The following is a 23,233-nucleotide window of genomic DNA, read 5'->3' as shown; positions in this document are numbered from 1 at the left end:
GTCTTTACGATAAGAAGTACGTAGTCATAAGAAGTAGTTCAGATATGGGAAATAAATATGACATTCTATGCCTTAAGGCAGACCACAGAGCATCTAACGTGTACAGTTATCAGCAATATCATGTACCCACTTTATAACCCTGTCACACTATCATATTTGACATTCAATGAGACTTACGGTTTAATTTGTCAAAAAAATATATGTGACATGGTTTTAAAGTGTATACATATTAGTACTCGTGACCGCACCTATAATTTCCGCTATGTATTTTATATATGATTGTGATTAAGAATTGTCTTAAATCAGCCCAATTTCAGTTTCAAATTCAAAAATATCTCTATTCGGTAGGTAACATAGATAAGTAGGTAGGAATCCTAGTACGGCTTTTAAATAGCTTACTCTGGGCGCCATCCCACTCGCGTTAGACAAAGTACTGCTGGGCGGAAGGGAAGAGGAAAACCACTGCCCTATTTTTCCCTAAAAAGTAACTTGGAAAATGCTATACCGACAAAAGCGTGGCTCTTAAGTTAATGATCAGTAGGTAACATAGTTTGAATCGTCAATTTTCATATGACGAATGTCTCATCCGGCTAAAACTACTGTAGCTTCTCACAACCTAAACGTTCTTAAACAAACTCTGTTTTCATTATAGGGACATCAGATTAAGCAAGATTGTATTCCAGTTTCATCTTAAAATCTATGAAATGTCCTTTTTCCAACCTGTAAATAGAACGGTCCTCAAATGAACTTCAAAAATATCTTTTTATTTTTCTAAAAATACGCTTTACTTTCATAAACATCTTTTTATGTTGAACGACTCATCTGCCTAAAACGATTTCAGCTTCTCATAATCTGTATGGTCGAGGAAAAGTAACTGCAAGAAAAACATTGGCAGAGCCCTAGACGTTCTTGAAGAAATACTAAATACAAATTCAGTAATGTATCTGCCTTATATCGGTTCCCAAGCGACTATTCCTGTGCATTCCTATCTTCTAAATAGACATTCATCATCATCAAACCTACTCCTAATAACGTAATCGTTATTAATCGGAGTAATGCTGAAATAACTTCAAGATTCTTCGGAGAAATCCTAAGCCGCTTCCTGCTTATGCAGAACCACATGCTACAAGTCACCAGAAGTCTTCTTCTCTTTGTATCGTTTGGGTTGTGAGGTAGATGACCAAGCTTAGCAGCTCCTGGTGTCAGGGTTATTATTGAGCCATTAAAGGTGACACAGCTCATGTAACGATTACTCACTTAGATCAATATGTACTAACCGGCATCAAGGGCTTAAGGAGCTATAATCTGGGAGTCTTCTAGGCTAGAATGGGCATTAGCTAGCGTGATCCACCCTCCACCACATCGTCACTTACCATCAGGTGAGATTGTGGTCAAACGCGAGCCTATTTTAATTTAAAAAACATAAACTATACACTGAACATGTTAAATAGCTGTAAGCCAGGAAGGAAGGGGGAGATCGCGAACTTTCTGTCTCACTGGCAGTTATGCGTTAGGTTATAACATAAGAATAAGATTTTTGTATGGGTCAGCCGAGTCTGCATGACAAACACGCCGCGCGCGACGCGAATTATATTGAGCGCTTTGACCAATAGCCGTTTGACGTCCATCTACGTAGATAGCATTCGTATCGTTTATTGGTCCCAGCGCTCGATATAAGGTGTCGCCTGAGATGTGTAGATATTCATAACTATGATAGTAATTGCCTCATCGGACTTATATAATACGCGCACCTTACATTCTAAACTTCGATTCCCATTCGGCGTAACCCTAAAGTTTGACGGATTAATAACAGGGTAGTATTATCATAGTGATTATAGGTGAGGGCAGTACCTAATATACGACTGTGATGACCCAATTGTAGCCACACCCTCTATTTAGCTTTTTTTTTAATAGTAAACCTTTACATACGCGCTTGGATTTTTTGCCCCCTTTCTTAAGATATAGGTTTACTGCTATCTACTCTGAACTGGCGTGCGTGTATGAAATGATTGATGAATGTGGAGAAAGCAGGACGAAAGTTTGTCAGGATCAAAGCACATGAAATTCCGTAACCTCTGCTTACCCCGGTGGGACAAAGCGTGAGTTTATGTATTGTTAGATAGAAAAGAATCGATCGACCTAATATCGACTGATACTTCACTATGCTCATAAACGTCACAACACTAGCTTACGTGCTTTGTCAGATCTAATTCTTACCGCGCATTGAGGCGATTGAAAATATGAAATCCCTGCTTTTATACACTAACAAGCCTTTCATAACACTATTTTGTAAATATATACATAGGTGTGACATTAAATTACAATTATCTGTTAAACTGATCAAATATTAAATTACTGTTATTAAGTGTGCATTTGTGATGTTTTGTTTTGTCTGTCTATGTGCTTAATATCGTCATCATCATCATCAGCCCATTAACGTCCCCACTGCTGGGGCACGGGCCTTCTCTATGGATGGATAGGGAGATCGGGCCTTAAACCATCACGCGGGCCCAGTGCGGATTGATAGTTATTAAAGACTGCTAATGCAGCCGGGACCAACGGCTTAACGTGCCTTCCGAAGCACGGAGGAGCTCTAGATGAAAACTTTTTTTTTTGTGGTCACCCATCCTATGACCGGCCTTTGCGAAAGTTGCTTTACTTCAACAATCGCAGACCGAGCGCGTTAACCGCTGCGCCACCGAGCTCCTCTGTGCTTAATATCGTGTTCTCCTATTTCAGGTAATACAATACTTATCCCTGGATTGACTTTGGATAAATTTATCAGACATTCTCTATGGACAATAGTGTATTTTCTATACTTGACTCTGTCAGTAATGGTTGTCTACTATACGACGACCGGTTGCCATAAACCATAAAGTTGAAGTTGAAGTTGAGACGATTGTAAAATGTTGTCTTATTGAAATTTAATCAATAATTGTACTGAACTAGTCATTCTGTTTAATAATATTATGTACCTATTTTCTTTTTAGTATTTTATTCTCGGAGTACAAAAGCACTTCCAGCATGAAATAAAGAATAATACTTCGTATAGGTTACTCTCTGCCAAGCATTAATTCCAACCGGTCGTAGGCTAGATGCAGCTTACCCCCTCTGGGTTGTACTTTAGTCGAAAGTCACGGGAAAAAAAAAGAAAAAAAAAGAAAAAAAAGAAAAAAAGAAAAAAAGAAAAAAAAAGAAAAAAAGAAAAAAAAAAGAGGAGAAAGGGAGACCACACGGACTGTTGGTCTTACTCACACTTAAGCGGTAATACTCGTAAATATATTTTTATAGACATATCTCAACATTCTCCATTAATTCAATTAATTAGTGTGTACGTTTGAGTCAAAATAAGATACATCTAAAACAAGACTTTTCTGCGAATATGTTCTGGTCTAGAAAGATACTGAATGAAAATGAAAGGAATTCGTAAAAGCTATTCGCCGCGTGAGCATTTACAGTTCTGTTTTACCGTTTCATGGAATAAAAGCAAACATTTCGTCATTTCTTAATTACCGCTTTGATATTTTCGTTATAAATCGAAACTAATTTCTCTCTGTAATACGATCCATCCATTTATACTTTAATTCGTCGGGCATTTGTTTATTTTAATTTGTCCCGGGGTATTTATCACGGACAAAGCTACAAACAAAAACATTAGAGGCTTTCAGCTAAAGTGGTTATTTAACACGTATACATAAATTACTTCTAATAGCATGGACCTTTCATTTTTATTTAAGGCGGTGAATTTTCATACAATCCGTTTCTTTGTGGGAAAATTAAAATAAGAATTCAAAAAAGAGAGAAATCGAAAAATTAATATACTACTTTTACCCAACTGTGGTGAAGCAAAATTTACAGTTACATGTTTGACTATAGTATGTGTATATATTAATTCTGAATTCTATAAATTATGAAGTTTTTTCCCGTGACTTATTGTAGATTTGCCATAGACGGCATAAACTACTGGTGAACACATGGGGAGCGCTGAGAGCTCTCACCTGGTACAAAATTTAAGACAACAGGCGTGAGAGTGCCCAATTCTAACAAAGATGACATTACGTATACCTATAGTAGCCCTTTGTATGAAAAAAAAAACGATGCGCTTTAACTCCAAAATTGCTTTAGCTCCACCTTTTATCATCAATAATACTTGTAAGTGGAATTCTGGGTGTGTTGAGCTAAGTCATTACTCATAATTTCTAAGTAACATGCAATGTACGACTTTGAAACACGTAAAAGTGACCTAGGGTTAATCTTAGTATGTTATGATACTTATAAGCCTTTCATTTACATACGAATATGCATATTGTATGTAATTATGCGTGCCTATTAAGGGACCGTTTCAGAATATTAAGGTTCTTAGTGCATCAGGAGTTAGTAAAAGTTCTCAAACTATTTTATTGTGTTTGGAGGTAAATGAGAAATGTTAAAATTTTATTTTATTTAATATGTTATACCTGTATTTGCAGCGTAAGGCCCGTTACAGTCACTAGCGGCGAATGCCTACTGACAGTCGATGTGTGATTTCTGTTAACAACCTGTTTCTATTACAATTAAATAAGTCTCTAAGCCAGCCTCGGTGGCGCAGCGGTTAATGCGCTCGGTCTGCGATTGTTGAAGTTAAGCAACTTTCGCAAAGGCCGGTCATAGGATGGGTGACCACAAAAAAAGTTTTTAACTCGAGCTCCTCCGTGCTTCGGAAGGAACTTTAAGCCGCTGGTCCCGGCTGCATTAGCAGTCGTTAATAACCATCAATCCGCACTGGGCCCGCGTGATGGTTTAAGGCTCGATCTCCCTACCCATCCATAGGGAAGGCCCGTGCCCAGCAGTGGGGACGTTAATGGGCTGATGATGATGAAGTCTCTAAGCTTTCAAATTAGTTCAGTCCAGTTGCTAGAATGCTTGCCGCTCACTTTGAGGTTGCTACATTCGAATCCAGCACAGTCCTAAACCAACGATTGTCGAATTTGTTTTCGAATTCATGTTTGGTTCATAAACGATTATCACGTACTCAGCGGTGAAGGAAAATATCGTGATGAAACCCACATTTCGTCAACGCTCCACCACTGAACCACAGAGACCGAAATACAGGCAGGTTGGAAAAATAAGTTACTAACTTAAAGGCTTCATCATCTCCCTAGTGTTATCCCGTTTTCCACAGTGTCCGCTTACCTGACCTGAAGATTTGACAGGTCCAGTTGTTTACAGGCAGTCGCCTGTCTAACCGTCCAACCCGTTAAGGGACAATGTGGGTTTCCTCACGACGTTTTCCCTCACCGCTGAGCACGTGATAATCATTTATGATCCAAACAAATTACACAAATGTATTTACATAATATATATAATATAAAAACATAATAAAACTATACCAGCCGCAATAGCGCAGTTTGGAAAAGCCGTTGTCTTCATATATTTTTGTTATCTATTTTAACGTCTAGGTTCTTGCGAATAAAGTCCGTAACTTGTCTAAAGTTTACGAATCTTTGTGCCTGAAAATATATTACTTATTCAAATGTATACATAATGTTATACTTACTTACTTATATCTAAAATTATAGTAGGTATCTTTGTGAGACTGTGCTTTGTTAATTACTTATTCAAATACTAGAATTGCAAAACAAATGATTTCCATAATTTGAAATTCCAAAATTATTGAATTTCGAATTATCGAATGCTAACATTACATTAATATACGTACAATGGAATCTATTATTCAAGACGAACGGGTCTTTTGTGTATATTTACTGTCTCAAGGGGTACTCTTAGAATAATTAAGAATTAATAATATTTATAAAATTAAGTACATATTTCACTTTTTTTTAAAACTCACGCCTTATAGAAAGTATAAATTTTTGTGTAAAGAAATAACTTGAAAACAGTCATGATTCTTTATTGCACATATAACAAAGTCATTTACATACGGATAAAATAAGCACAACAGGTGGCTTTACTGCTAAACAGGAATTTCAGCCAGGCAATCTTAAGCAATAGAAAAAAGTCGATGCATTGGATTTCATTTAAGAGCACGAATCACTATTAAAGCCTGTTCGGAGAATGCGTGACGTACGGTCACGAGCATTAATAAATGTATACACTTTAGTACCATGTCACATTAACTTTTTTGACAAATTGAACTGTAAATCTCACTAAATGTCAAATATGTTAGTGCGACAGAGTCCTAAAGTGGGTACATTATATTGCTCATGACTGTACATCGTCATAGTCGCGGGTTCGAATTCCGGCTCAAGCTCTAAACCACTGAATTCGACTATATAAAGTTTGAATTGATGTTTAGATCATAGATAATTATTGATATCACGTGATTTCTAGGATTTATGTATTTATATGCTCACTTACGTGAAACTTGGTGAGGGGAGAGATCTATCTATCACCATCATCCCTTTTTTCACAGTGTCCGCTTACCTAATCTGAAGATTTGACAGGGCCGGTTTTTACAGAAACGAGAAGGGAAAACCAGCCCAATACAGGTTAGGTCAAATACTTACAAAAATGAATTTCTCTGGAATGTGGGTCTCCTCGCGATGTTTTCCTTCACCGCTGAGCACGGGATAATCATTTTATGATACAAACATGAATTCGAAACCAAATTCGACAACCATTGGTTATGGGAAGTTGGTTGGAAAGATGGTTGTTGGAAAGAGCCACAAATAATAACAATTACATGCAACCTCTTCTGATGCACATACCTAATGTTTATTGATACAGCTCCTGATAAATTAATAAACAGATTATAATGTGCTCACACCGCTTAGGGTGTGTAGAGTTGTAGCTTACCGTTCTATGTTGTTGATTATCTGATACCCAAAATTGCAATTTGTGGTTGAACTCTGTCCAGTTTCCATTACAAATGAGGCAAAATGAGTTACATCGTGTTTTGGGTACCTACTAAATCGTTTTTCGATTTCTATATTTTAATTACTTAGTGGAGTTTGACGTGACTTACTGCCGCTAACATTAACTACATGGCCGGACAACTAGTGAGCGTTGAGAGCTGAGGTACAATATTTTCAAACAGCCAGGTCTTAGGGTGTCTAATTGGTTGGTAACCTCAGCTCAACGCGTGGTCTGGGAGTATTATTATTTGAACGACTTAACCGGATCTAGTGGGTCGAAAGCAATAACAATAATTGATATGTAAAAACCCCGATTTTGACACTCACTATGGTCCATTTTGCCTAACATGTAGAGTTTGCGAACTTAGTGTTTGTAGAGTTAGGGTGTGTAGAGTTAGCAGCTTGGGTCTTCATGAGATCTGATAACTTTTTGTTTATATAACATTTTGTGTGTCTATGAATAAAAATTCAGTCTATTCAAATACTCAAACGGTGTGTTTTTAGGTAGTTATTTAAAAGAAACATTCAATATGTAAGAATATGTATGTGTAGGTAATAAATCATCATCAAATAATCCGTTTCAACGTAATACTTTATGACAGTCTCATACAATTTAATCCGGTGTCACAATATATGAGAAGCGGCCTCGTCTTTTTTCTAAAGGTTTTTTCTTACTAACATCTCTGTACATACTACCATTATGAGGATTTACATCGGAAGGTGTACCGGACTTTATATTGTCCGGTCAGAGAAACCCTGCGTCTACCCGCATATCATTTTCTCATTTTTTTAACCTTATTAACGTGGTACAAAGAGTAAGTTTCAGCAGATATTCTCATATGTTTAGTTTGACGGGTTATTATTATTCACACCTACTGAAAGACTGTATTTTTATTAAACTTATTACTTTCATATGTGCAAATGTCAAATAGAAATATACATTTTGCAATGATTTGCTTGAATGTGGCCTAAAACACACATATGTCGTGGCCAGATCTTAGAATTGATCATATCATGAAATGGTCATATTTCATGTAATAGAATATCACACGTTCGCCACATCATGATGTAGTTTCACCAAATCAATGAACACAAAACGATTAACGATATGAGCAACTAAATGCATGATTACTTCATGATATGGCCTAACGTTAGCAATCATATCGTAAAATTAGTAACATTATCCACAGGTAGTGGCGCTGTTGTCGATTATATTTAAAACTTGATTGATATTATAATCGATGAATCAATGTAATTCTACAATTTTCCATATCGATTAGGTACATAATTTTGAATTTAAGAAATTAATCGACTACTCGCATTTTTATTTAACCATAGACACAACCATGCTCGCACCTTGCCTCATTTGTGGAGGTGTTTTATTTATAAATTATGGTTTTGTATTGTTTTTAATGCTGTGTGAATAAATAATTTGATTTTACAAAATTAAAATAAGATTGAGGATATAAATAATAAATAAAAGTAGGCTTTTGTTAAATATCAATACGAATTCTTGGCTGTCAACTCAATGAAGAAGATGATTCATTATATTACTGCTTATTTACGCTTGCTCGGGCGTGATTTATATAACGACTATTATATCTACCTACACAAAAGAACTTGTTTATCTTCAGTTCCCTGACAAATGGCATGTAGACGCATAAAGCTGTAACATTAACGCCATAATAAACAGCAAGGACCAAGGACTATAATTCCGGCTTGCAACTGTATCGCCCGTAGCTGAATAGTCTTAGGGCATTAATTTTGTAAACCTATCACTTGCCTGCCCGCTGGTACAGGCACAATGCCAAATGGGCTAAGTTTGCCTTCAGGAGGATTTATCTACAGAGGACATTACTGTTATTTCGCATATTAAAGACCGGAGAGACGTATTTTGTATTGCCGGATGCTAATGGGTTGGTTTTAGTTGTTTTTTTAGCAACTAAATTGTCAGTAAATTACCTAATGTGTAAATTAAATTACCCATTAGACGGGTTGTGTGATACGGCATATTATGCTCCTTATTATCATTCGTGCCATATGGTTAGATAAGATAATAAAATATAATTTAAGTAATAGATATATTACAATACATTATGTAATTATAATATATCATATTTTATATTCATAATTCGACTCACTTTCCGGAAATGACTCGGAAAATAAATATATTCTATTTAGTCACTAAGTAAATAATGTTTCATCAGTTATTTTTCCATTAGCGTATTGGATTTCGAGTGTAATTATTACTTTACTGAACTTTAAAATTTGATGTATCAAATAAAATAAAGTATTTCAGTGCACTATGTTGATTTAATTTCAAATGAACGCAATTTTCACATTATTGTAATTTGGGACACATTTTCATGTCGATTTATTTTTCACTAAGTATACATTCAAGTTGGTACAGTTGAAAAATTGACAATATAATTATTTTGTTGAAAATGTGTCCATAGATTTAAACCAAATGAATCATTTAAAGCTAAAAATAGCCTGGTAATTTTCTGAAGATTTCTAACAACAACGACGTCGGAGCGCTGGCTGGCCATACGAAGCGTTATTACGTCATTAGTCATTACACTCAGTCCGTACTGCGTGTAATGACTACTTAATGAGGCCCGTGGCTAATGGAGAGTTTTGACCAACAGACGCATCGGATGTTATTTACGTGGATAAACGTCGTACGGCTATTGGTTGAAACCCTCGATATTACTCGAACCGTGTGAGGCGCGGGAACCGGAGGTTGAAATCATAGCGTTGCTGCGATGACGCGATGGAGTGGCAACACCCGTATGGTTTATCTAACCCTACACGCGACAAATACGTAACTTTATTTATACATTTTCGTTCTACTATATGCAGGTAAAAGGCTGCGCACTCGGTGCGCAATATGTTTGCATTACTATCGCCGCAGTGCACTCCTATTTTCTCACCAAGGAGAAAACTAGTTATCGGAGTTCATGTTCTGTTTACACCTGAGGACGTTGTTGGTAATTTCCTGACACAATCTTTAAGATGCTCCTTACGACATTCACGCGAGAAAGTGTGGGAATATTCTGCCCCAGATGCATGTAGGGGATATGCTTTCACAGTACAGTATACCTATTTGCGAGTCGCTATTTCATAATGTATGTCGCAGTGAGGGCTATTACAGACGAACTGCATATGACGCTGATCATGGATGCTCTTTTTGCGCGACATCAAAACTGCAAGGCAAATTCAGTAAAATACGGCTTTAACTGCCTTGCCTGGGTGATGCTTCGTTGTTTTATAAGTTAAAAGGCGGATCTGACACTCAATCTGCTGGGAATCATAGCATTACTACAGATAAGGTAATAGTTACTAGATAAGCGTTGTGACGATTTAACGTAATCACATAGTCCAATGGCGAATCGGTCGTAGGCGAACGGTTGCAGAATCGAGATGCACTCGTCGCTTATGGTCTATGAACGGTTTGCCTGTTTTTTGACAATTGCAACATAAAAATACTTTAAAAAAAGGAAATAGAAAATAAAAATTCTTTACTTTTCATTGATTTTAGAGCCACGCTTTTGTTGGTGTAGCATCCTCTACGCAACTTTTAAGAGAAAAATAGAGCAATGGTTTCCTTCTTGCCTTCTGCCCTAATTAATTTTATAATCATCCATCTACTTCTTATTGTCGGCCATGTTTGTAGCGTTTGGAATTGAATAAAGTGAATTATATGCGAAGTGGCAAAACAATCAGCGTTTTTACTACAGTCTACGAGTGGTGAAACTAATAGAACCACACTCATTTTAACACTATTGTTGTCGCCGATTATGTAGAGCTTCGTCGATCTTAATTCACTTTAACGACATGTCTGGGATAATAAAGAGCATGTAGCATTCTATGTTTTTAATCTATGGAGAATAGCAAGCAACTTTAGACTTTAACTATACCTCCAGTACTTATTGCAAGTGCCTGAAACGCTTTTAAATCCTCACTCGGCCCACAAAACCGTGGATTTCGCCGTGCTCGCAAGGTAACGCCGTCCAGGATTTAAGGAATAAACATTCGGATTTGTCTTGGGTATCAACCTACTTCTTTGCAAAATGAAATTATATTTTTTATTCCCACTACCCCACAAAATGTCGGTCAAGACTGGTTGTTTATTTAACACCAGGAAAAACATAAGGGCAGGTTGTGAAATAATAATATTATTCTCTCGTTTTTCCTGTGTAAGAATGTCGTATCGATGTAATGACGGTATCAATGGCGAGGTTTCTGTTGATAAGGAAAGAGAAATAACTACGGGTTTATGTAGTAATTACCGTTTATGATATGCTTTTCCTTAAAGGGATCCTTATGGTTATAAAAAATAGCTTTTTTGGAAGAACATTTTAATAATAACCAAAAACGTATATGGAAATTCTTATAATCCGCAAAATGAACCTTTATTGTATTGCAAACTTTTTCTTTCATTTTCTTTGGTTTATTTTATGCTATGGACCGACTAGAGTGGATTAATTCTGTCAAATACAATCCTCTCAGATGACACCCTGAGTCGAAGTTTGCGCCCAACTGTACCGGGCGAGTGCCCTCAGCGCTTCCCAATTGTCTGGTCGAGTAATTAAGACATCTACGGCAAAAAAGGGTATAGAACATAGCCATACCATAGAATAAGGAATACGTACAGAACATAGTTTCGAACATAGTTTAGACTTGAATCGCATGGCATCAGACGTCACACACACACAGATGCGCGTGTCCGATGACGTCAATGTGTTGTGTCTGTGTAAAACGAGGTTGCTTGTATGAAGTGTCCGGGGTGTGGCCATACTCCACCACGCTACTCTCTAGCAGGAGGTGCTTGGGGTAGACATGGCTGTATTGTATCTCATCATCATTAATTTAAGAGCCACGCTCTTGTCGGTGTAGCATTTTCCATTACAGTCTATCAAAGGCCAATCAGATCAAAAGTCCTTGGCTTCTCTATAAGACACGACGTTAACCTTTTCTTTATTCTGTTCCATGTAAGCTCTTCTTGGTCTTCCCCTTCCTCTCTTTCTATGATGTTTTTTTTTTCGTTTTTTGTTTTCATTGTATATGTAACAGTTTTTCTCTTTATTTACAGGGAGCCCTCTATCGTCAGTGACGGGGACGGTGACCAGGGTGTCGGCAGTGGTTGGTGGCGAGGCGGAGTTACCTTGCGACTCCCGTCCGCCGCAACGCAACGATAGTCTCCTTCTCGTCGTGTGGTATCGTGATGATAATCCTGTTTACAGGTATGTATTTGTATTTGTTGTATCTAATATTATTTAGGATGACAAATACATCCCTATCGATATCCGTGTCACCAGTTTTACTCATTTATTTAACGTAGTTTCCATCTCAGCTTAATAATAACTGTAATCGCTGTTGTGGGACGTAAAGCAGCCAGAGTTAAGTGGGATTGGGTCGGACATGTTTGTCGCATGAAACCTGAGCGGTGGGTACGGATTTTCACGCATTATTTGCATCTTGACGGGTTTAGGCGTCGCCACTATGACAGACCTGTCCGATCTACCTGGACAAAAATAATCATCGATTTTGTTTCAGACGTCACAATCCAAGCATTTTTTATATTGAAATTTTTGTCACGTTTTATAATAAATCATGAACATAGGAAATGTTTAAACCTTTTTACAAGTTCTCAATAATGTTGTCCGTCTGGTATATTTGGGCACCATTCACTGTGCGTCGTGGTAGACCTCGAAAGAGATGAAGTTTAGTGATGACTTGGACGCTTGCCGGAGGGATTAGCCGGAAAACACACAAGACCGCGAAAAATGGAAAGAGAAAGGCCTTTGCCCAGCAGTGGGATCGTGTAGGCTAGATAAGATTAGAATCCTAAGGAGGAATTTTGTTTTTATAGGAATCATCCGTGCTTAGAAAAACTCACAAAGAGAAAATTAAATCGAAAATATTTCTGACTCGGACAGGACTTGAACCCCCGCAGCTCTTGTCAAGTCTAAGGAGTTGTGTCCTCTATAAAGTGATGGACTATCAAGTATGAGGTGATGAGCTGATCATCCTACCACGTATAGTATGTGATGGGACTAATGAATGCTGGTTATGTAAGTTGTATAAACCTTGACTTCAATTTCACAAAGACTATTATACCGAAAAACTTTGAAATACTTACTTACCTACATCGTATCTCTATATTGCGTGTTATATTTCAGACAACCTCATTTTGAGAAAGCGAAACTTTATTGAACACATTACATTAATGTAGGTAGCGGGTAAAATAATAATATTTCAATGTGTATTTTAACAGTATTGCCACTTTTGGGTATTGGTTTGTGAATGACATTGACAAATAGTCATACATACATTACACACATAAACAGCCAGTGTACGTCCCAGTGCCGAGCAGTCCCTCAATCAAACAGAAGTATGGAGCGTACTCCACTACGCTTCTCCAGTTCGGGTTCGTGAAGGTGTTTGGGCTAGAAGCCCAGGGGCTTGTTTCATAAAACTTACAATTGTAAATGACAACGACAATTTGGTGTTCATTACGTAGCTAATATGAAATTGCAAAATATTCGTGATCACACACTCCGCAATATCAAATTATCTTTGTAATTTACAATTGTAAGTTTTTATGAAACAGGCCCCAGGTCCAACGACTTCACGTGCCTTCTGAAGAACGGTATTATATTTTTATCAGCATACTTTTTTGGACCATTAGGTGATTAAACCGGAAATGTCCTTACTAAACAAAGGACAGCCTCACGAAGTGATTTCGAAAATATCCCCATCTGGAATCGAACCAGGATCTCCAGATTGAGAGCAATTCTAACCATTTTAGAAGTAACCACTAGACCACTAAGTCCGTACATACATACACACGTAAGATGACCGATTCGATATTATTTATTTGTACTTAATAGACCTTCAACAAAATCCATGATAATTACGTTGAATTACGTTACGTAGCTGTTACATGAGACATGTCAGGGGCATTTAGCGGCTCAACAGTAACCCTGACACCAGGGTTGTTGAGGTTGGTAATCCACTTCACAATCCACACGATAGAATAGGAGAAGAAGACGTTGAATTAAATTATTCTGATTCTAGTAGGGAGCAAAAAATATAGATATTGGTCTACTTAGATATTATAGAAGGAAAAATTGAAGGGAAGAGAGGAAGGGGTAGACCTAGGATAACATTTATGAAACAAATAAAAGAGAAGGTGCAGGTCGTGTCGTATCGGGAGGTGAAGGTTTTGGCGGGAAGAAGAGAGGAATGGCGGTTACTCCACCGACAAGAGCGCAGCTCTTAAATAGAGAGAGAGATATTATTAAATGTATGATAAACAGCAATTTAGTGACAGTTTACCTAATCCATTACAATGAATATTTTGTTTTGACATGCCAATTTTTCCATTTCACTTATTTTTTCGCCTCCATCTGAGGCAAAACCACTCTTAAGAATCATATCATTATGAATCATATTACTGTCATAGTCTACATCAATGAAAGTGGAGGAAGCAAGAGAATTGTGTCAGGATCGAAACAAATTAAATTCCACAGTTTCTGCTTACCCCGATGGAAAAAATATGTGAGTTTATGTATGTATATTATGTATGGTTGAAATCCCAAAAACTTCAAAATCCCAATTTGACTCTCGTAAACTCTAGTAAATCTTTAAACGGTTTTGAATACACATTCAATCACTTTTAAAATGTATGAGTACCTATCACCGAAATTCTCATAATGAAAACCTCTCCAGCATAATTAATTTAAACCGTTAAAATGTTTTTAATTAATACCTTTTATTCAACGAGGGTTTTTGACAATAATTTTACAGCTAATAGCATGCCTGAAGGTATAATAATATAGAAAAATACTGAAGCCAACCTTCAAAAGCATCTGATGTTATAAGGCCAAATCAAAAACTTTGTTGCGTTCCTTCCGGTCCCATATTGTATACAGAGATGGCACACAGAAGAAACTTATCATGAACCCAGATAGGACACAGTAAAATGTTATTAACAGATAACTGTTACATAACTTACATTTCCTGGAACCTGACAAAGGGCAGCGATAACTGAGGACAGGAGTGCGGCTTTGATAGACTACTCTGGGCGCCATCCCACTCGCGTCAGACAGAGTACTGCGGGGCGGAAGGCAAGAGGGAACCAACTGCCCTATTTTTCCCTTAAAAGTAGCATGGAGAATGCTACACCGACAAGAGCGTGTCTCTTAAATTAGTGATGAATGTAAATTCACATTGATTTAAAGGAGTGTTGCTGTCGCAGTTTCTTGTCATTTCTTCTCCTCAGCAATAACACCTTGCGAAATGACGTCGATTCTAAAATGTTAATCTTCAAGAAGTTTATCTATGATAAATGACGTATCAGTCGAGATTAGGCCGATAGAGCTATCTCACATTGGGTATTCTTTTCATATTTTTTCTTCACAATGGAGACGTTTCAAAACAAAATCCAATCAGCGAAATGTCAACCTTCGACATAAAATACAATAAGAATACTTTAAAACTGTCATAAAGGTCATAACACTACGTTTCTTTGATCAGATACAAACGGTACATGACGAATTCTATGCTATACGGGCCTTGGGACCGACGTAAAAATAAAAGGGTTTGTACCCTTTTTGACGAGATTCATTATATGGGTCGAATCTTTTTTTCTCTGTTTTTGCTTTATCTGTCTGTAGACATGTGGAGTAATAATACGTACTTTCAGCGGTTACGGAAATGACTTATTATTACTTTGTTTAATGTTGATACGTGTATAATGTTACTGTAAAACCTCGAACTGCAGTAAATCCTAAGATATTCCAGTAAAACGTAAGATCTTTCTTCAAAAACAAGAACTTGACGAAATTATAACGATGCTATATAAAATACGATGAAGAATTTATGATCTCAATTAAAGTTAGTAGGCACAGCCAGAGCTAAGCAGAATAGATGTTGCGCTTATCAAGGTCGGGGATGCAAAGCGTTGTGAAATGGAATGAGTAATTCGAACTTTAAAATGATTCACAGTAAGAAGGAAAGGCCAGTATGTGCAAAATTTGTACTCTGCTACATTTTTTAACGTGACTTATGTAGATTTTACTTGGCACTCATCCATTGACTGCAATGGCCAGATAAATAAAAAGCGCGGGAGGCTCACTATGCCTTAAAACATTATAAAAGAAATCGATAGGCTCTGAATCTAAAATTAAAGTAATTATTATTCATTAACACACCTGGAAAACCCATTGGTAGTAATTATTTTAGTTGGCGTCATAACTCCGTAATTTCTCTAATTAGTGAATGCTCCTATTACGCTGTAATTTGAGATCAATTTGACAGTAGATATTGCTATGACCAGAAATATTAACGGGTATATGTAGGTATTAACGTTACGGTAGCATGGAAACAATAACAAAAAGTATACAAAAACTAAAAACTCATTTAAGACTTGCATTTTATAACTTAACAATATGTGTAATGTTGGTATACCCATCTAAATAAATAAAACGGAAAAAATAAATCATCACCATCACCAGCCCATTAACGTCCCCACTACTGGGGCACGGGCCTTCCCTATGGATGGATGGATAGGAAGATCGGGCCTTAAACCACCACGCGGGCCCAGTGCGGATTGGTGGTTATTAACGACTGCTAATGCACCCGGGACCAACGGCTTAACGTGCCTTCCGAAGCACGGAGGAGCTCGAGATGAAAACTTTTTTTTGTGGTCACCCATCCTATGACCGGCCTTTGCGAAAGTTGCTTAACTTCAACAATCGCAGACCGAGCGTGTTTACTGCTGCGCCACCGTGCTCCTAATCAAAAAGAAATAAAAAAAATAACAGCTTATTGCTAATCACTGTCGTGATGGGCATAACTACAAATATCAGAAGACAAGAGAAAGCTTTGTGAGGTGTAGGTACTTACACGATTACAAAAAGCACTTTGTGATCCCTAGTTTGGTCACATTACAGGCTCGTCATCTGATTGTCCGAAAGTAAGATGATCCGTGCGTGAAGGCACGTTAGGTTTTGGTCCCGGTTACTATTTACTGATGTGAGTAATCGTTACATGAGCCATGTCAGGGGCCTTTGGCGGCTCAATCATAACCCTGACACAAGGGATGACGAGGCTGGTATTCACCTCACAATCCACACGATAAGAAGAAGCATTGATTTACTAACTATCCGGGATGATAATGCAACAGAGCGGATTTTTTTCCTTGCTCCCATTCCACCAAATTAAAGCTAAAGAAAAATAATTTAGCCGGCACTTGTGCCTGTACGGTCACGAGCATTAATATGTATACACTTTGGTACGATGTCACATTAACTTTTTTGACAAATTGAACTGTAAGTGTCACTAAATGTCAAATGAGTTAGTGCGACAGAGTCCTAAAGTGGGTACATTATTTTGCTCATGACTGTACCCGGCTTGCTAACACCACTATGACGAGGATGACGTCACGACGTGTTTAATATGTGTCATAGAACGCTATATAAAATTATCCCAGACGGATTTCGCTCGCAGTTAACGTTGCAACAAATCCTCATTAGACAGAGATTTATGGCGCGAAGTTGACTAGTGTTGTGATCACTAGTAGCTGTCACAGGTAGTACTAGTTACAGGTGGTATGTTATGTTTTGTAGCCAGTGCGATCATTTGTAGGCGATTTATTGATCACTTGTCACCACAGATCATAGAAACAAGGGTGATATGCTCTCAGCACTAAATTACACAAGTCCGCATGTCAACTGTTAACTCGCGTTGGCTGGTGAAGCTGCCGCACCAAGTCATTACTGGCTGGACCGCTACACAAGAGCTAGTTGTATTTGCGCGATATCAAAGAAGGATGATGTGAAGTGAAGACTTTCTGCATATTTGGGTCCCAATGAGAACTCTGTACTTGACACCGCACGGTTCATTAGTATAATCCATCTTAACGGATGCTATGTTATGTCCTTTATTCCCTGAAGTTCTAACTGATCAGTTCTACCGTAGAACTATTGTATTCTTTCACAATATAAAACTCGCTCGACGTAGAGGGAAAATAAGGCCACTCGCCGTAAAGAGACTCGCCGTAGCGAGTGTCGCCGTTCGGAAGTCGCTGTCAACGCTACAATTCAAATGATGTTATGTCAAAATGTCTGCAAGTTTGTTTTTTTAATCGGTACTTATAAATTATTATTATTAGCCTATATGATCCCACTGTTGAGCAAAGGCCTCCCCCATATCTTTCCAAGTATCTCGGTTCTGTGCGAGCTCTATCCAGTCTACTTATAAATAACAAAATAATATTCTTGCTTAAAAGGATAAACTCAAAGTGCAAAATAACAACTCTAAAGGGGTTTAACAGAATAAACAGGTACTCTAGAAGATGAACTATGTATTAGTAATATTGCTACTGGTTACCATCCCATCGTTTATATCTATGGATGATCCGTTATTAGGCGCGGGACATAACGGTTCAAATATCGAAACGATCGAATCTATATCTTTCAATTATTCTGTGTCTAAAAAAGAAAGTATGTACTTTTGGAGCATTTCGTCAGGCTAGGTCCATACTATTATTAATATTAATATATTTTGCAGCTAGTATTTTTTACACAACCCATCTTTGATTCCATAGGGGCGATGTGGCAGGCGTTATAACGAGTCACAATGAATAATATTGTGCGTAAATCGTGTATGAACGCCGACAAGCGTAATGGAATTCAGTTTATGCCATGACTACGTTTTTTTACTGGTTTCAACGTTCGCTTCGAAGAGGTGAAAATTCAATGTACGCGGCCCAACTATATTTTGAGGCTAACGAACCAAAAATTACGAAGTATAATATTATGAAGTTCGCGAAGTTGAAATTGAAATTGGGTGGATATTTACATTTTGAAGCAGAGTTTTTGTGTGACGACGCCATACTGTTTATGATAATGGTTAATTAGCCCGTAGCGGAGTGTCTGGGACCGGGAAATTGTGTGAGTGGTTTAGTAGTATACTAGTAAACATAGTGTATATGTGAACAGTTTGTAAAATGTGCCACAGCAAAGAAAATCTTTATATCTTCCTTAACACAAAAGACATGAGAAAATCTACCCAACCCGGCAACTCTAGACATACTGTCTTGGCGCCGTCAAAGTCAAAGTATTTATCGCACATTATATGGTAAACAGTTGTTATAAATATAATAATAAATATAGCCACATATGGACCTGGGTACAGCAAAAAACACGAAAAGATAGATAGATAATAGACTAAATTAAGCCAGAAATACAAAACATAATAATAAGTATCATCAAATAAAATTCATCAAAATTGCAAAAACACAACTGTATATTGTGCCTATATTCGGAGTTCGTACTTACATGGTTCTACCGGTGATCGAGTTAGGAACAAAAAAATCACTGCGATTCAGTGACAAATTAAATCGCAAATACATACTTAGTCCAGCCTTAATCGACTGAAGTAAAGACTCGAAGTTGAGTTTAGATGCAAAGTTTGTTATCAATACCAAAAAGTAGGCTTAAGACGTTGATGAATACATTTTTTAATATTTTTGACACAATTTCGACCAGTAAATACAAATGACACGAACGACTAATCTGTGACGTTTAACACAGAAATATACCTATATTATTAGACAGTGTTAACCACAGAATTGAAGTGTTAACCGTGCTGTCATGACTGCAAAATTGAAAACGACGTGCATAGCAGTTCTGTCAGATTCAGTATGTTGAATTCGACGGTTGTAACTTTTCTGTCTATCAACGTGTTAATTAAAAATGAAAAGTAAATAATATTAAAAAATCATACACATAAATAACATCATAACACAGAATAAAAATTACATAGAAATTTCAAGATCGGTAAATATTTAAAATCCTGTGTTAAATGTAATGTACCTGTCTGTCTGTGTCTGTGATGTCCGGAAGTTCTTTCTATCTTTATTTATTTTACTTTATTTCCTTTAAAATAAATAAAAACTTTTTTGTAAATTGGGATTCATATTTTGATATTTTTAATAACGAACCAAACAAAACAACATAAATGTTTCTTAATAATAATCTGCGAAAACAATTATTTGGATTATGTACAAGGAAAAGCAGAAGAGAACAAACTTCTGATCTTCAGTTGGTCAAATCTTTAGAATGTTGTATTTTATTATTATTGCTCTTAAGTTACTTTACACTGTAAGTACTTTATCTTTAATACAACTATAGGTTTATCTTGCATAAGTCTAACAAATTAAAAAACAATAAGTAATCACTTACTCATGTTCAGGGTGTTAGTGACATCGTAACGAAAACTTTGAGGGATAAATTCAGACCATGATTCTGAGTTGATGTCAAATGGAATTTTCCGTCTCAAAAGTGTGGAACGGAATATAATTTAAAACACACTAAAATTTTCATTAATTTTCCGACACGAAATTCCACTTGATATCAACTCAGAATAATGGTCTGAATCATTCCCGTCAGTATTCGTTACGGTGTCACTAACAACCATACGTACTTGTATGGCTACTGTATGTACTTGTACGGGGTGTAAGTAACATCGGAACGAATACTGAGGAGGATAATTCAGCTGATTATTCTCAGTTAATATCAAGTGGAATTGTTTATCGCAAAAGTATAGAATAGAAAATAATTAAAAAAAAACATGAATTTTGCGACGGGAAATTCTACTTGATATTAAATCAACCCCTTGAGTATTCGTTACGATGTGAACCTAACCTAACACCCTGGATATTTAATTAGCTCGGTGAGGTGTGAGTACTTAGTCCATCTTGCGATGGAAGTACCCTCTGACTACCCCATTAGGTTATAGTCGTGAGCTTATGTTATATTATTTAAGTTTACAATGGTATGTTCACATTTTACAGTAAAGCAAAAAAAAACGTTTGAAACAAATATTACATTTAACTTCTGAAAAGCCTTACGTGTTCAAGTAGGTACATTCTCTGTAATTTAAATTTTTGCCTTCCATTATTTTAGTAAAAACCGCCGAAATTAATTTTTGAGCTTCAAAAATGGAATCCTTACAATGCTGGCTGAAAAGTTATATTGCTTTTGCCACAGATTACATGAAAGACAAAACAAAAGCTTCAAATTTCGAATTAAACTTGCTAGCACTTGCTAACTTTGGTTTTTGTGATATTCTTTTTTTACTATTTTTTTTTCTTTTTGCTCAACAGATTATTAAAACTTGCCATTGCCGGAAATTACGGCTAGATTCGTTTTTTAAAAAAGCGTTGATAATACACAGCTCTTATTCGAATGCAATTACTGGCATTTTTGTTTTATTTCTTCTGAATATTTCTGACTGCGAGCTCTTTTGTTTTTTATATGTATCGTATTGATATTAGGCCCTAATATACCAAAGCGAATATCAAAGTTGAGTTTTCCGTGTAGAGAAAAGAGGAGCGTCTGAGGGCGTCCCTCTTTAAACTCACAATTTGGAAATTCCTTATTTACTTGAAGTTTTTTTTTATTCGGAGTGATTGTGATTATTCGCATTTACATTACAAAATTCGTCATTCTTCTTAAACAAATACGGTTTTACATCAACCCGAATGTCTCACCGCACTATAATTAAAAGCAGGTAAACAGAACCCCGATCATTTAGCGCGAATACACGCATAGTGCTGCGGTTAGCGTGTCCGATGGGGTGGCCAACCCAATTTTGGTCAATTACGCTTTACGCTTCGGGCTATGGCTACGAGCCTCCAACTCTTCCTGTCAGACAAGATTTATGATACAATCTACCCTGTCTGATATCCGTCAAGGCCCTGTATATTGAAATTTACGTCCGATCAGCATAATCGTAAAAGCCTATCCCTTCGAAGCAGGTAAAGAGTTTTACGTAATGCCGAATAAAAATATTTTAAGACATTTTTCACTTACAACGGTAATTGTTATATTTTACTGTGTTCGGAATATTTTGGAGAAGAGGCGAGTCATGATCTAAGGGCTCCATTTCACTAAGACACGAGGTGATTCATAACATAACATAAGCTCAAGACTATATCCCGACTGGGGTAGTCAGAGGTACATGAGTCGGAAGATGACGTAACTAAGTAAATTAAGTAAGTAAACTACGCGCATTTCACGCGAATTTTCTGTTTTACTTTCTTTAGCGGCAGAAATTTTGTTGCGCAACCAAGCTGACACCAGACCCTCGCTGATGTCGCGATCTGACATATTTGTAAATTTTGGCGAAACTCTTTTGCACCTTTAACAATTGTTTAATAAGACACAAAACACTTTAGCAAAATATACAGATACGACAGTTATCAAAGTTGATGAGAAAGTTGTTGAAGTTGATGTGTTGTTGTTGTTGGGTTGGTTGGTGGTGATTTTGGTTTGTTTTTCGTTTTGTTTTTGATTGTATTTTCTGTGTGGTTTCTGTCCTGTGTTGAATGTAATGTCTGTGGTGTCCGGAAGTAATAAATGTTTCTTTCTTTCTTCCAAAGTCAGTCATGAGAAGAGGTAGCATTTATACAACTGCCTAGATTTTGTTGGTGGCCCGACCGTGGCGCCGCCATACATAGAGTTTTGGGGCCTTAAGTCTGCTTACAGAATCTTTTATGCAACCTGTGTCTGTATTAGAATAAGTACCGAAAGTCGATAAACCCTGTCTCTATTTATTTGTTTATTTACGTTTTATGATATTACAGTGCAGAAGCGCCGATGCACCGTGAAACTTTCATGTTAATGTAATCAGAAATAAGAAACTTCGGTCAGTTATTTGAAATTATTTTAAGGAATAACAATGTTAACAATCCTCTTTAAATCATACGCCTACCTTACGAAAATAACTAGAAAATAACTAGGAACCTAAAATCGGATTAGGTAAAGAAACACAAAAGAAAAACACATTATAGAAGGAAAAATTGAAGGGAAGAGAGGAAGGGGTAGACCTAGGATAACATTTATGAAACAAATAAAAGAGAAGGTGCAGGTCCTGTCGTATCGGGAGGTGAAGGTTTTGGCGGGAAGAAGAGAGGAATGGCGGTTACTCCACCGACAAGAGCGCAGCTCTTAAATAGAGAGAGAAAACCAATATAACTAGCATAAAGAAAGAAACACCAATATAACTAGCATAATATCAGACTTACTTAATCGTTATACTTATAATTTGTAATGAAATTGGTGCTAATTCCTGTAAATACCATCTAATTTTATTTTAAGTTATATTTGTCATTTTCTTATCCGCCGAAAAGGAAAGGGACGGGTAATCGATAAGCATAAAATTTATGGAACACACGTCAATTTTAAGCACAAATCTAAACCAACCGTCTAAAAATTTTACGTCAGTCAATAACCCGACACAATAATTTACTCATTCTTCCTAAAATTAAGAGCTGTGAATCATCCGTCCCTTTCCTTTTCGAC

The 23,233-nt window shown here is 36.8% G+C and overlaps 1 protein-coding gene across 3 annotated transcripts in view; it reads left to right on the top strand.

The window, feature by feature from the left end:
• Nucleotides 1-23,233, top strand: part of LOC126382348 (nephrin-like) — a 224,364-nt gene that overhangs the window by 90,990 nt on the left and 110,141 nt on the right. For all 3 annotated transcript variants that reach the window (XM_050032156.1, XM_050032157.1, XM_050032155.1), the window contains exon 3: nucleotides 11,950-12,100. In XM_050032156.1, the coding sequence (XP_049888113.1) occupies nucleotides 11,950-12,100 (151 nt within the window). The remainder of the gene's footprint in view (nucleotides 1-11,949; nucleotides 12,101-23,233) is intronic.

The sequence above is a fragment of the Pectinophora gossypiella genome, chromosome 4 (genome assembly GCF_024362695.1).
Source record: "Pectinophora gossypiella chromosome 4, ilPecGoss1.1, whole genome shotgun sequence".
Classification (NCBI taxonomy): Eukaryota; Metazoa; Arthropoda; class Insecta; order Lepidoptera; family Gelechiidae; genus Pectinophora; species Pectinophora gossypiella.
Note: the sequence above shows the minus strand (reverse complement) of the source record. Positions and strands in the feature narration are given on the sequence as shown.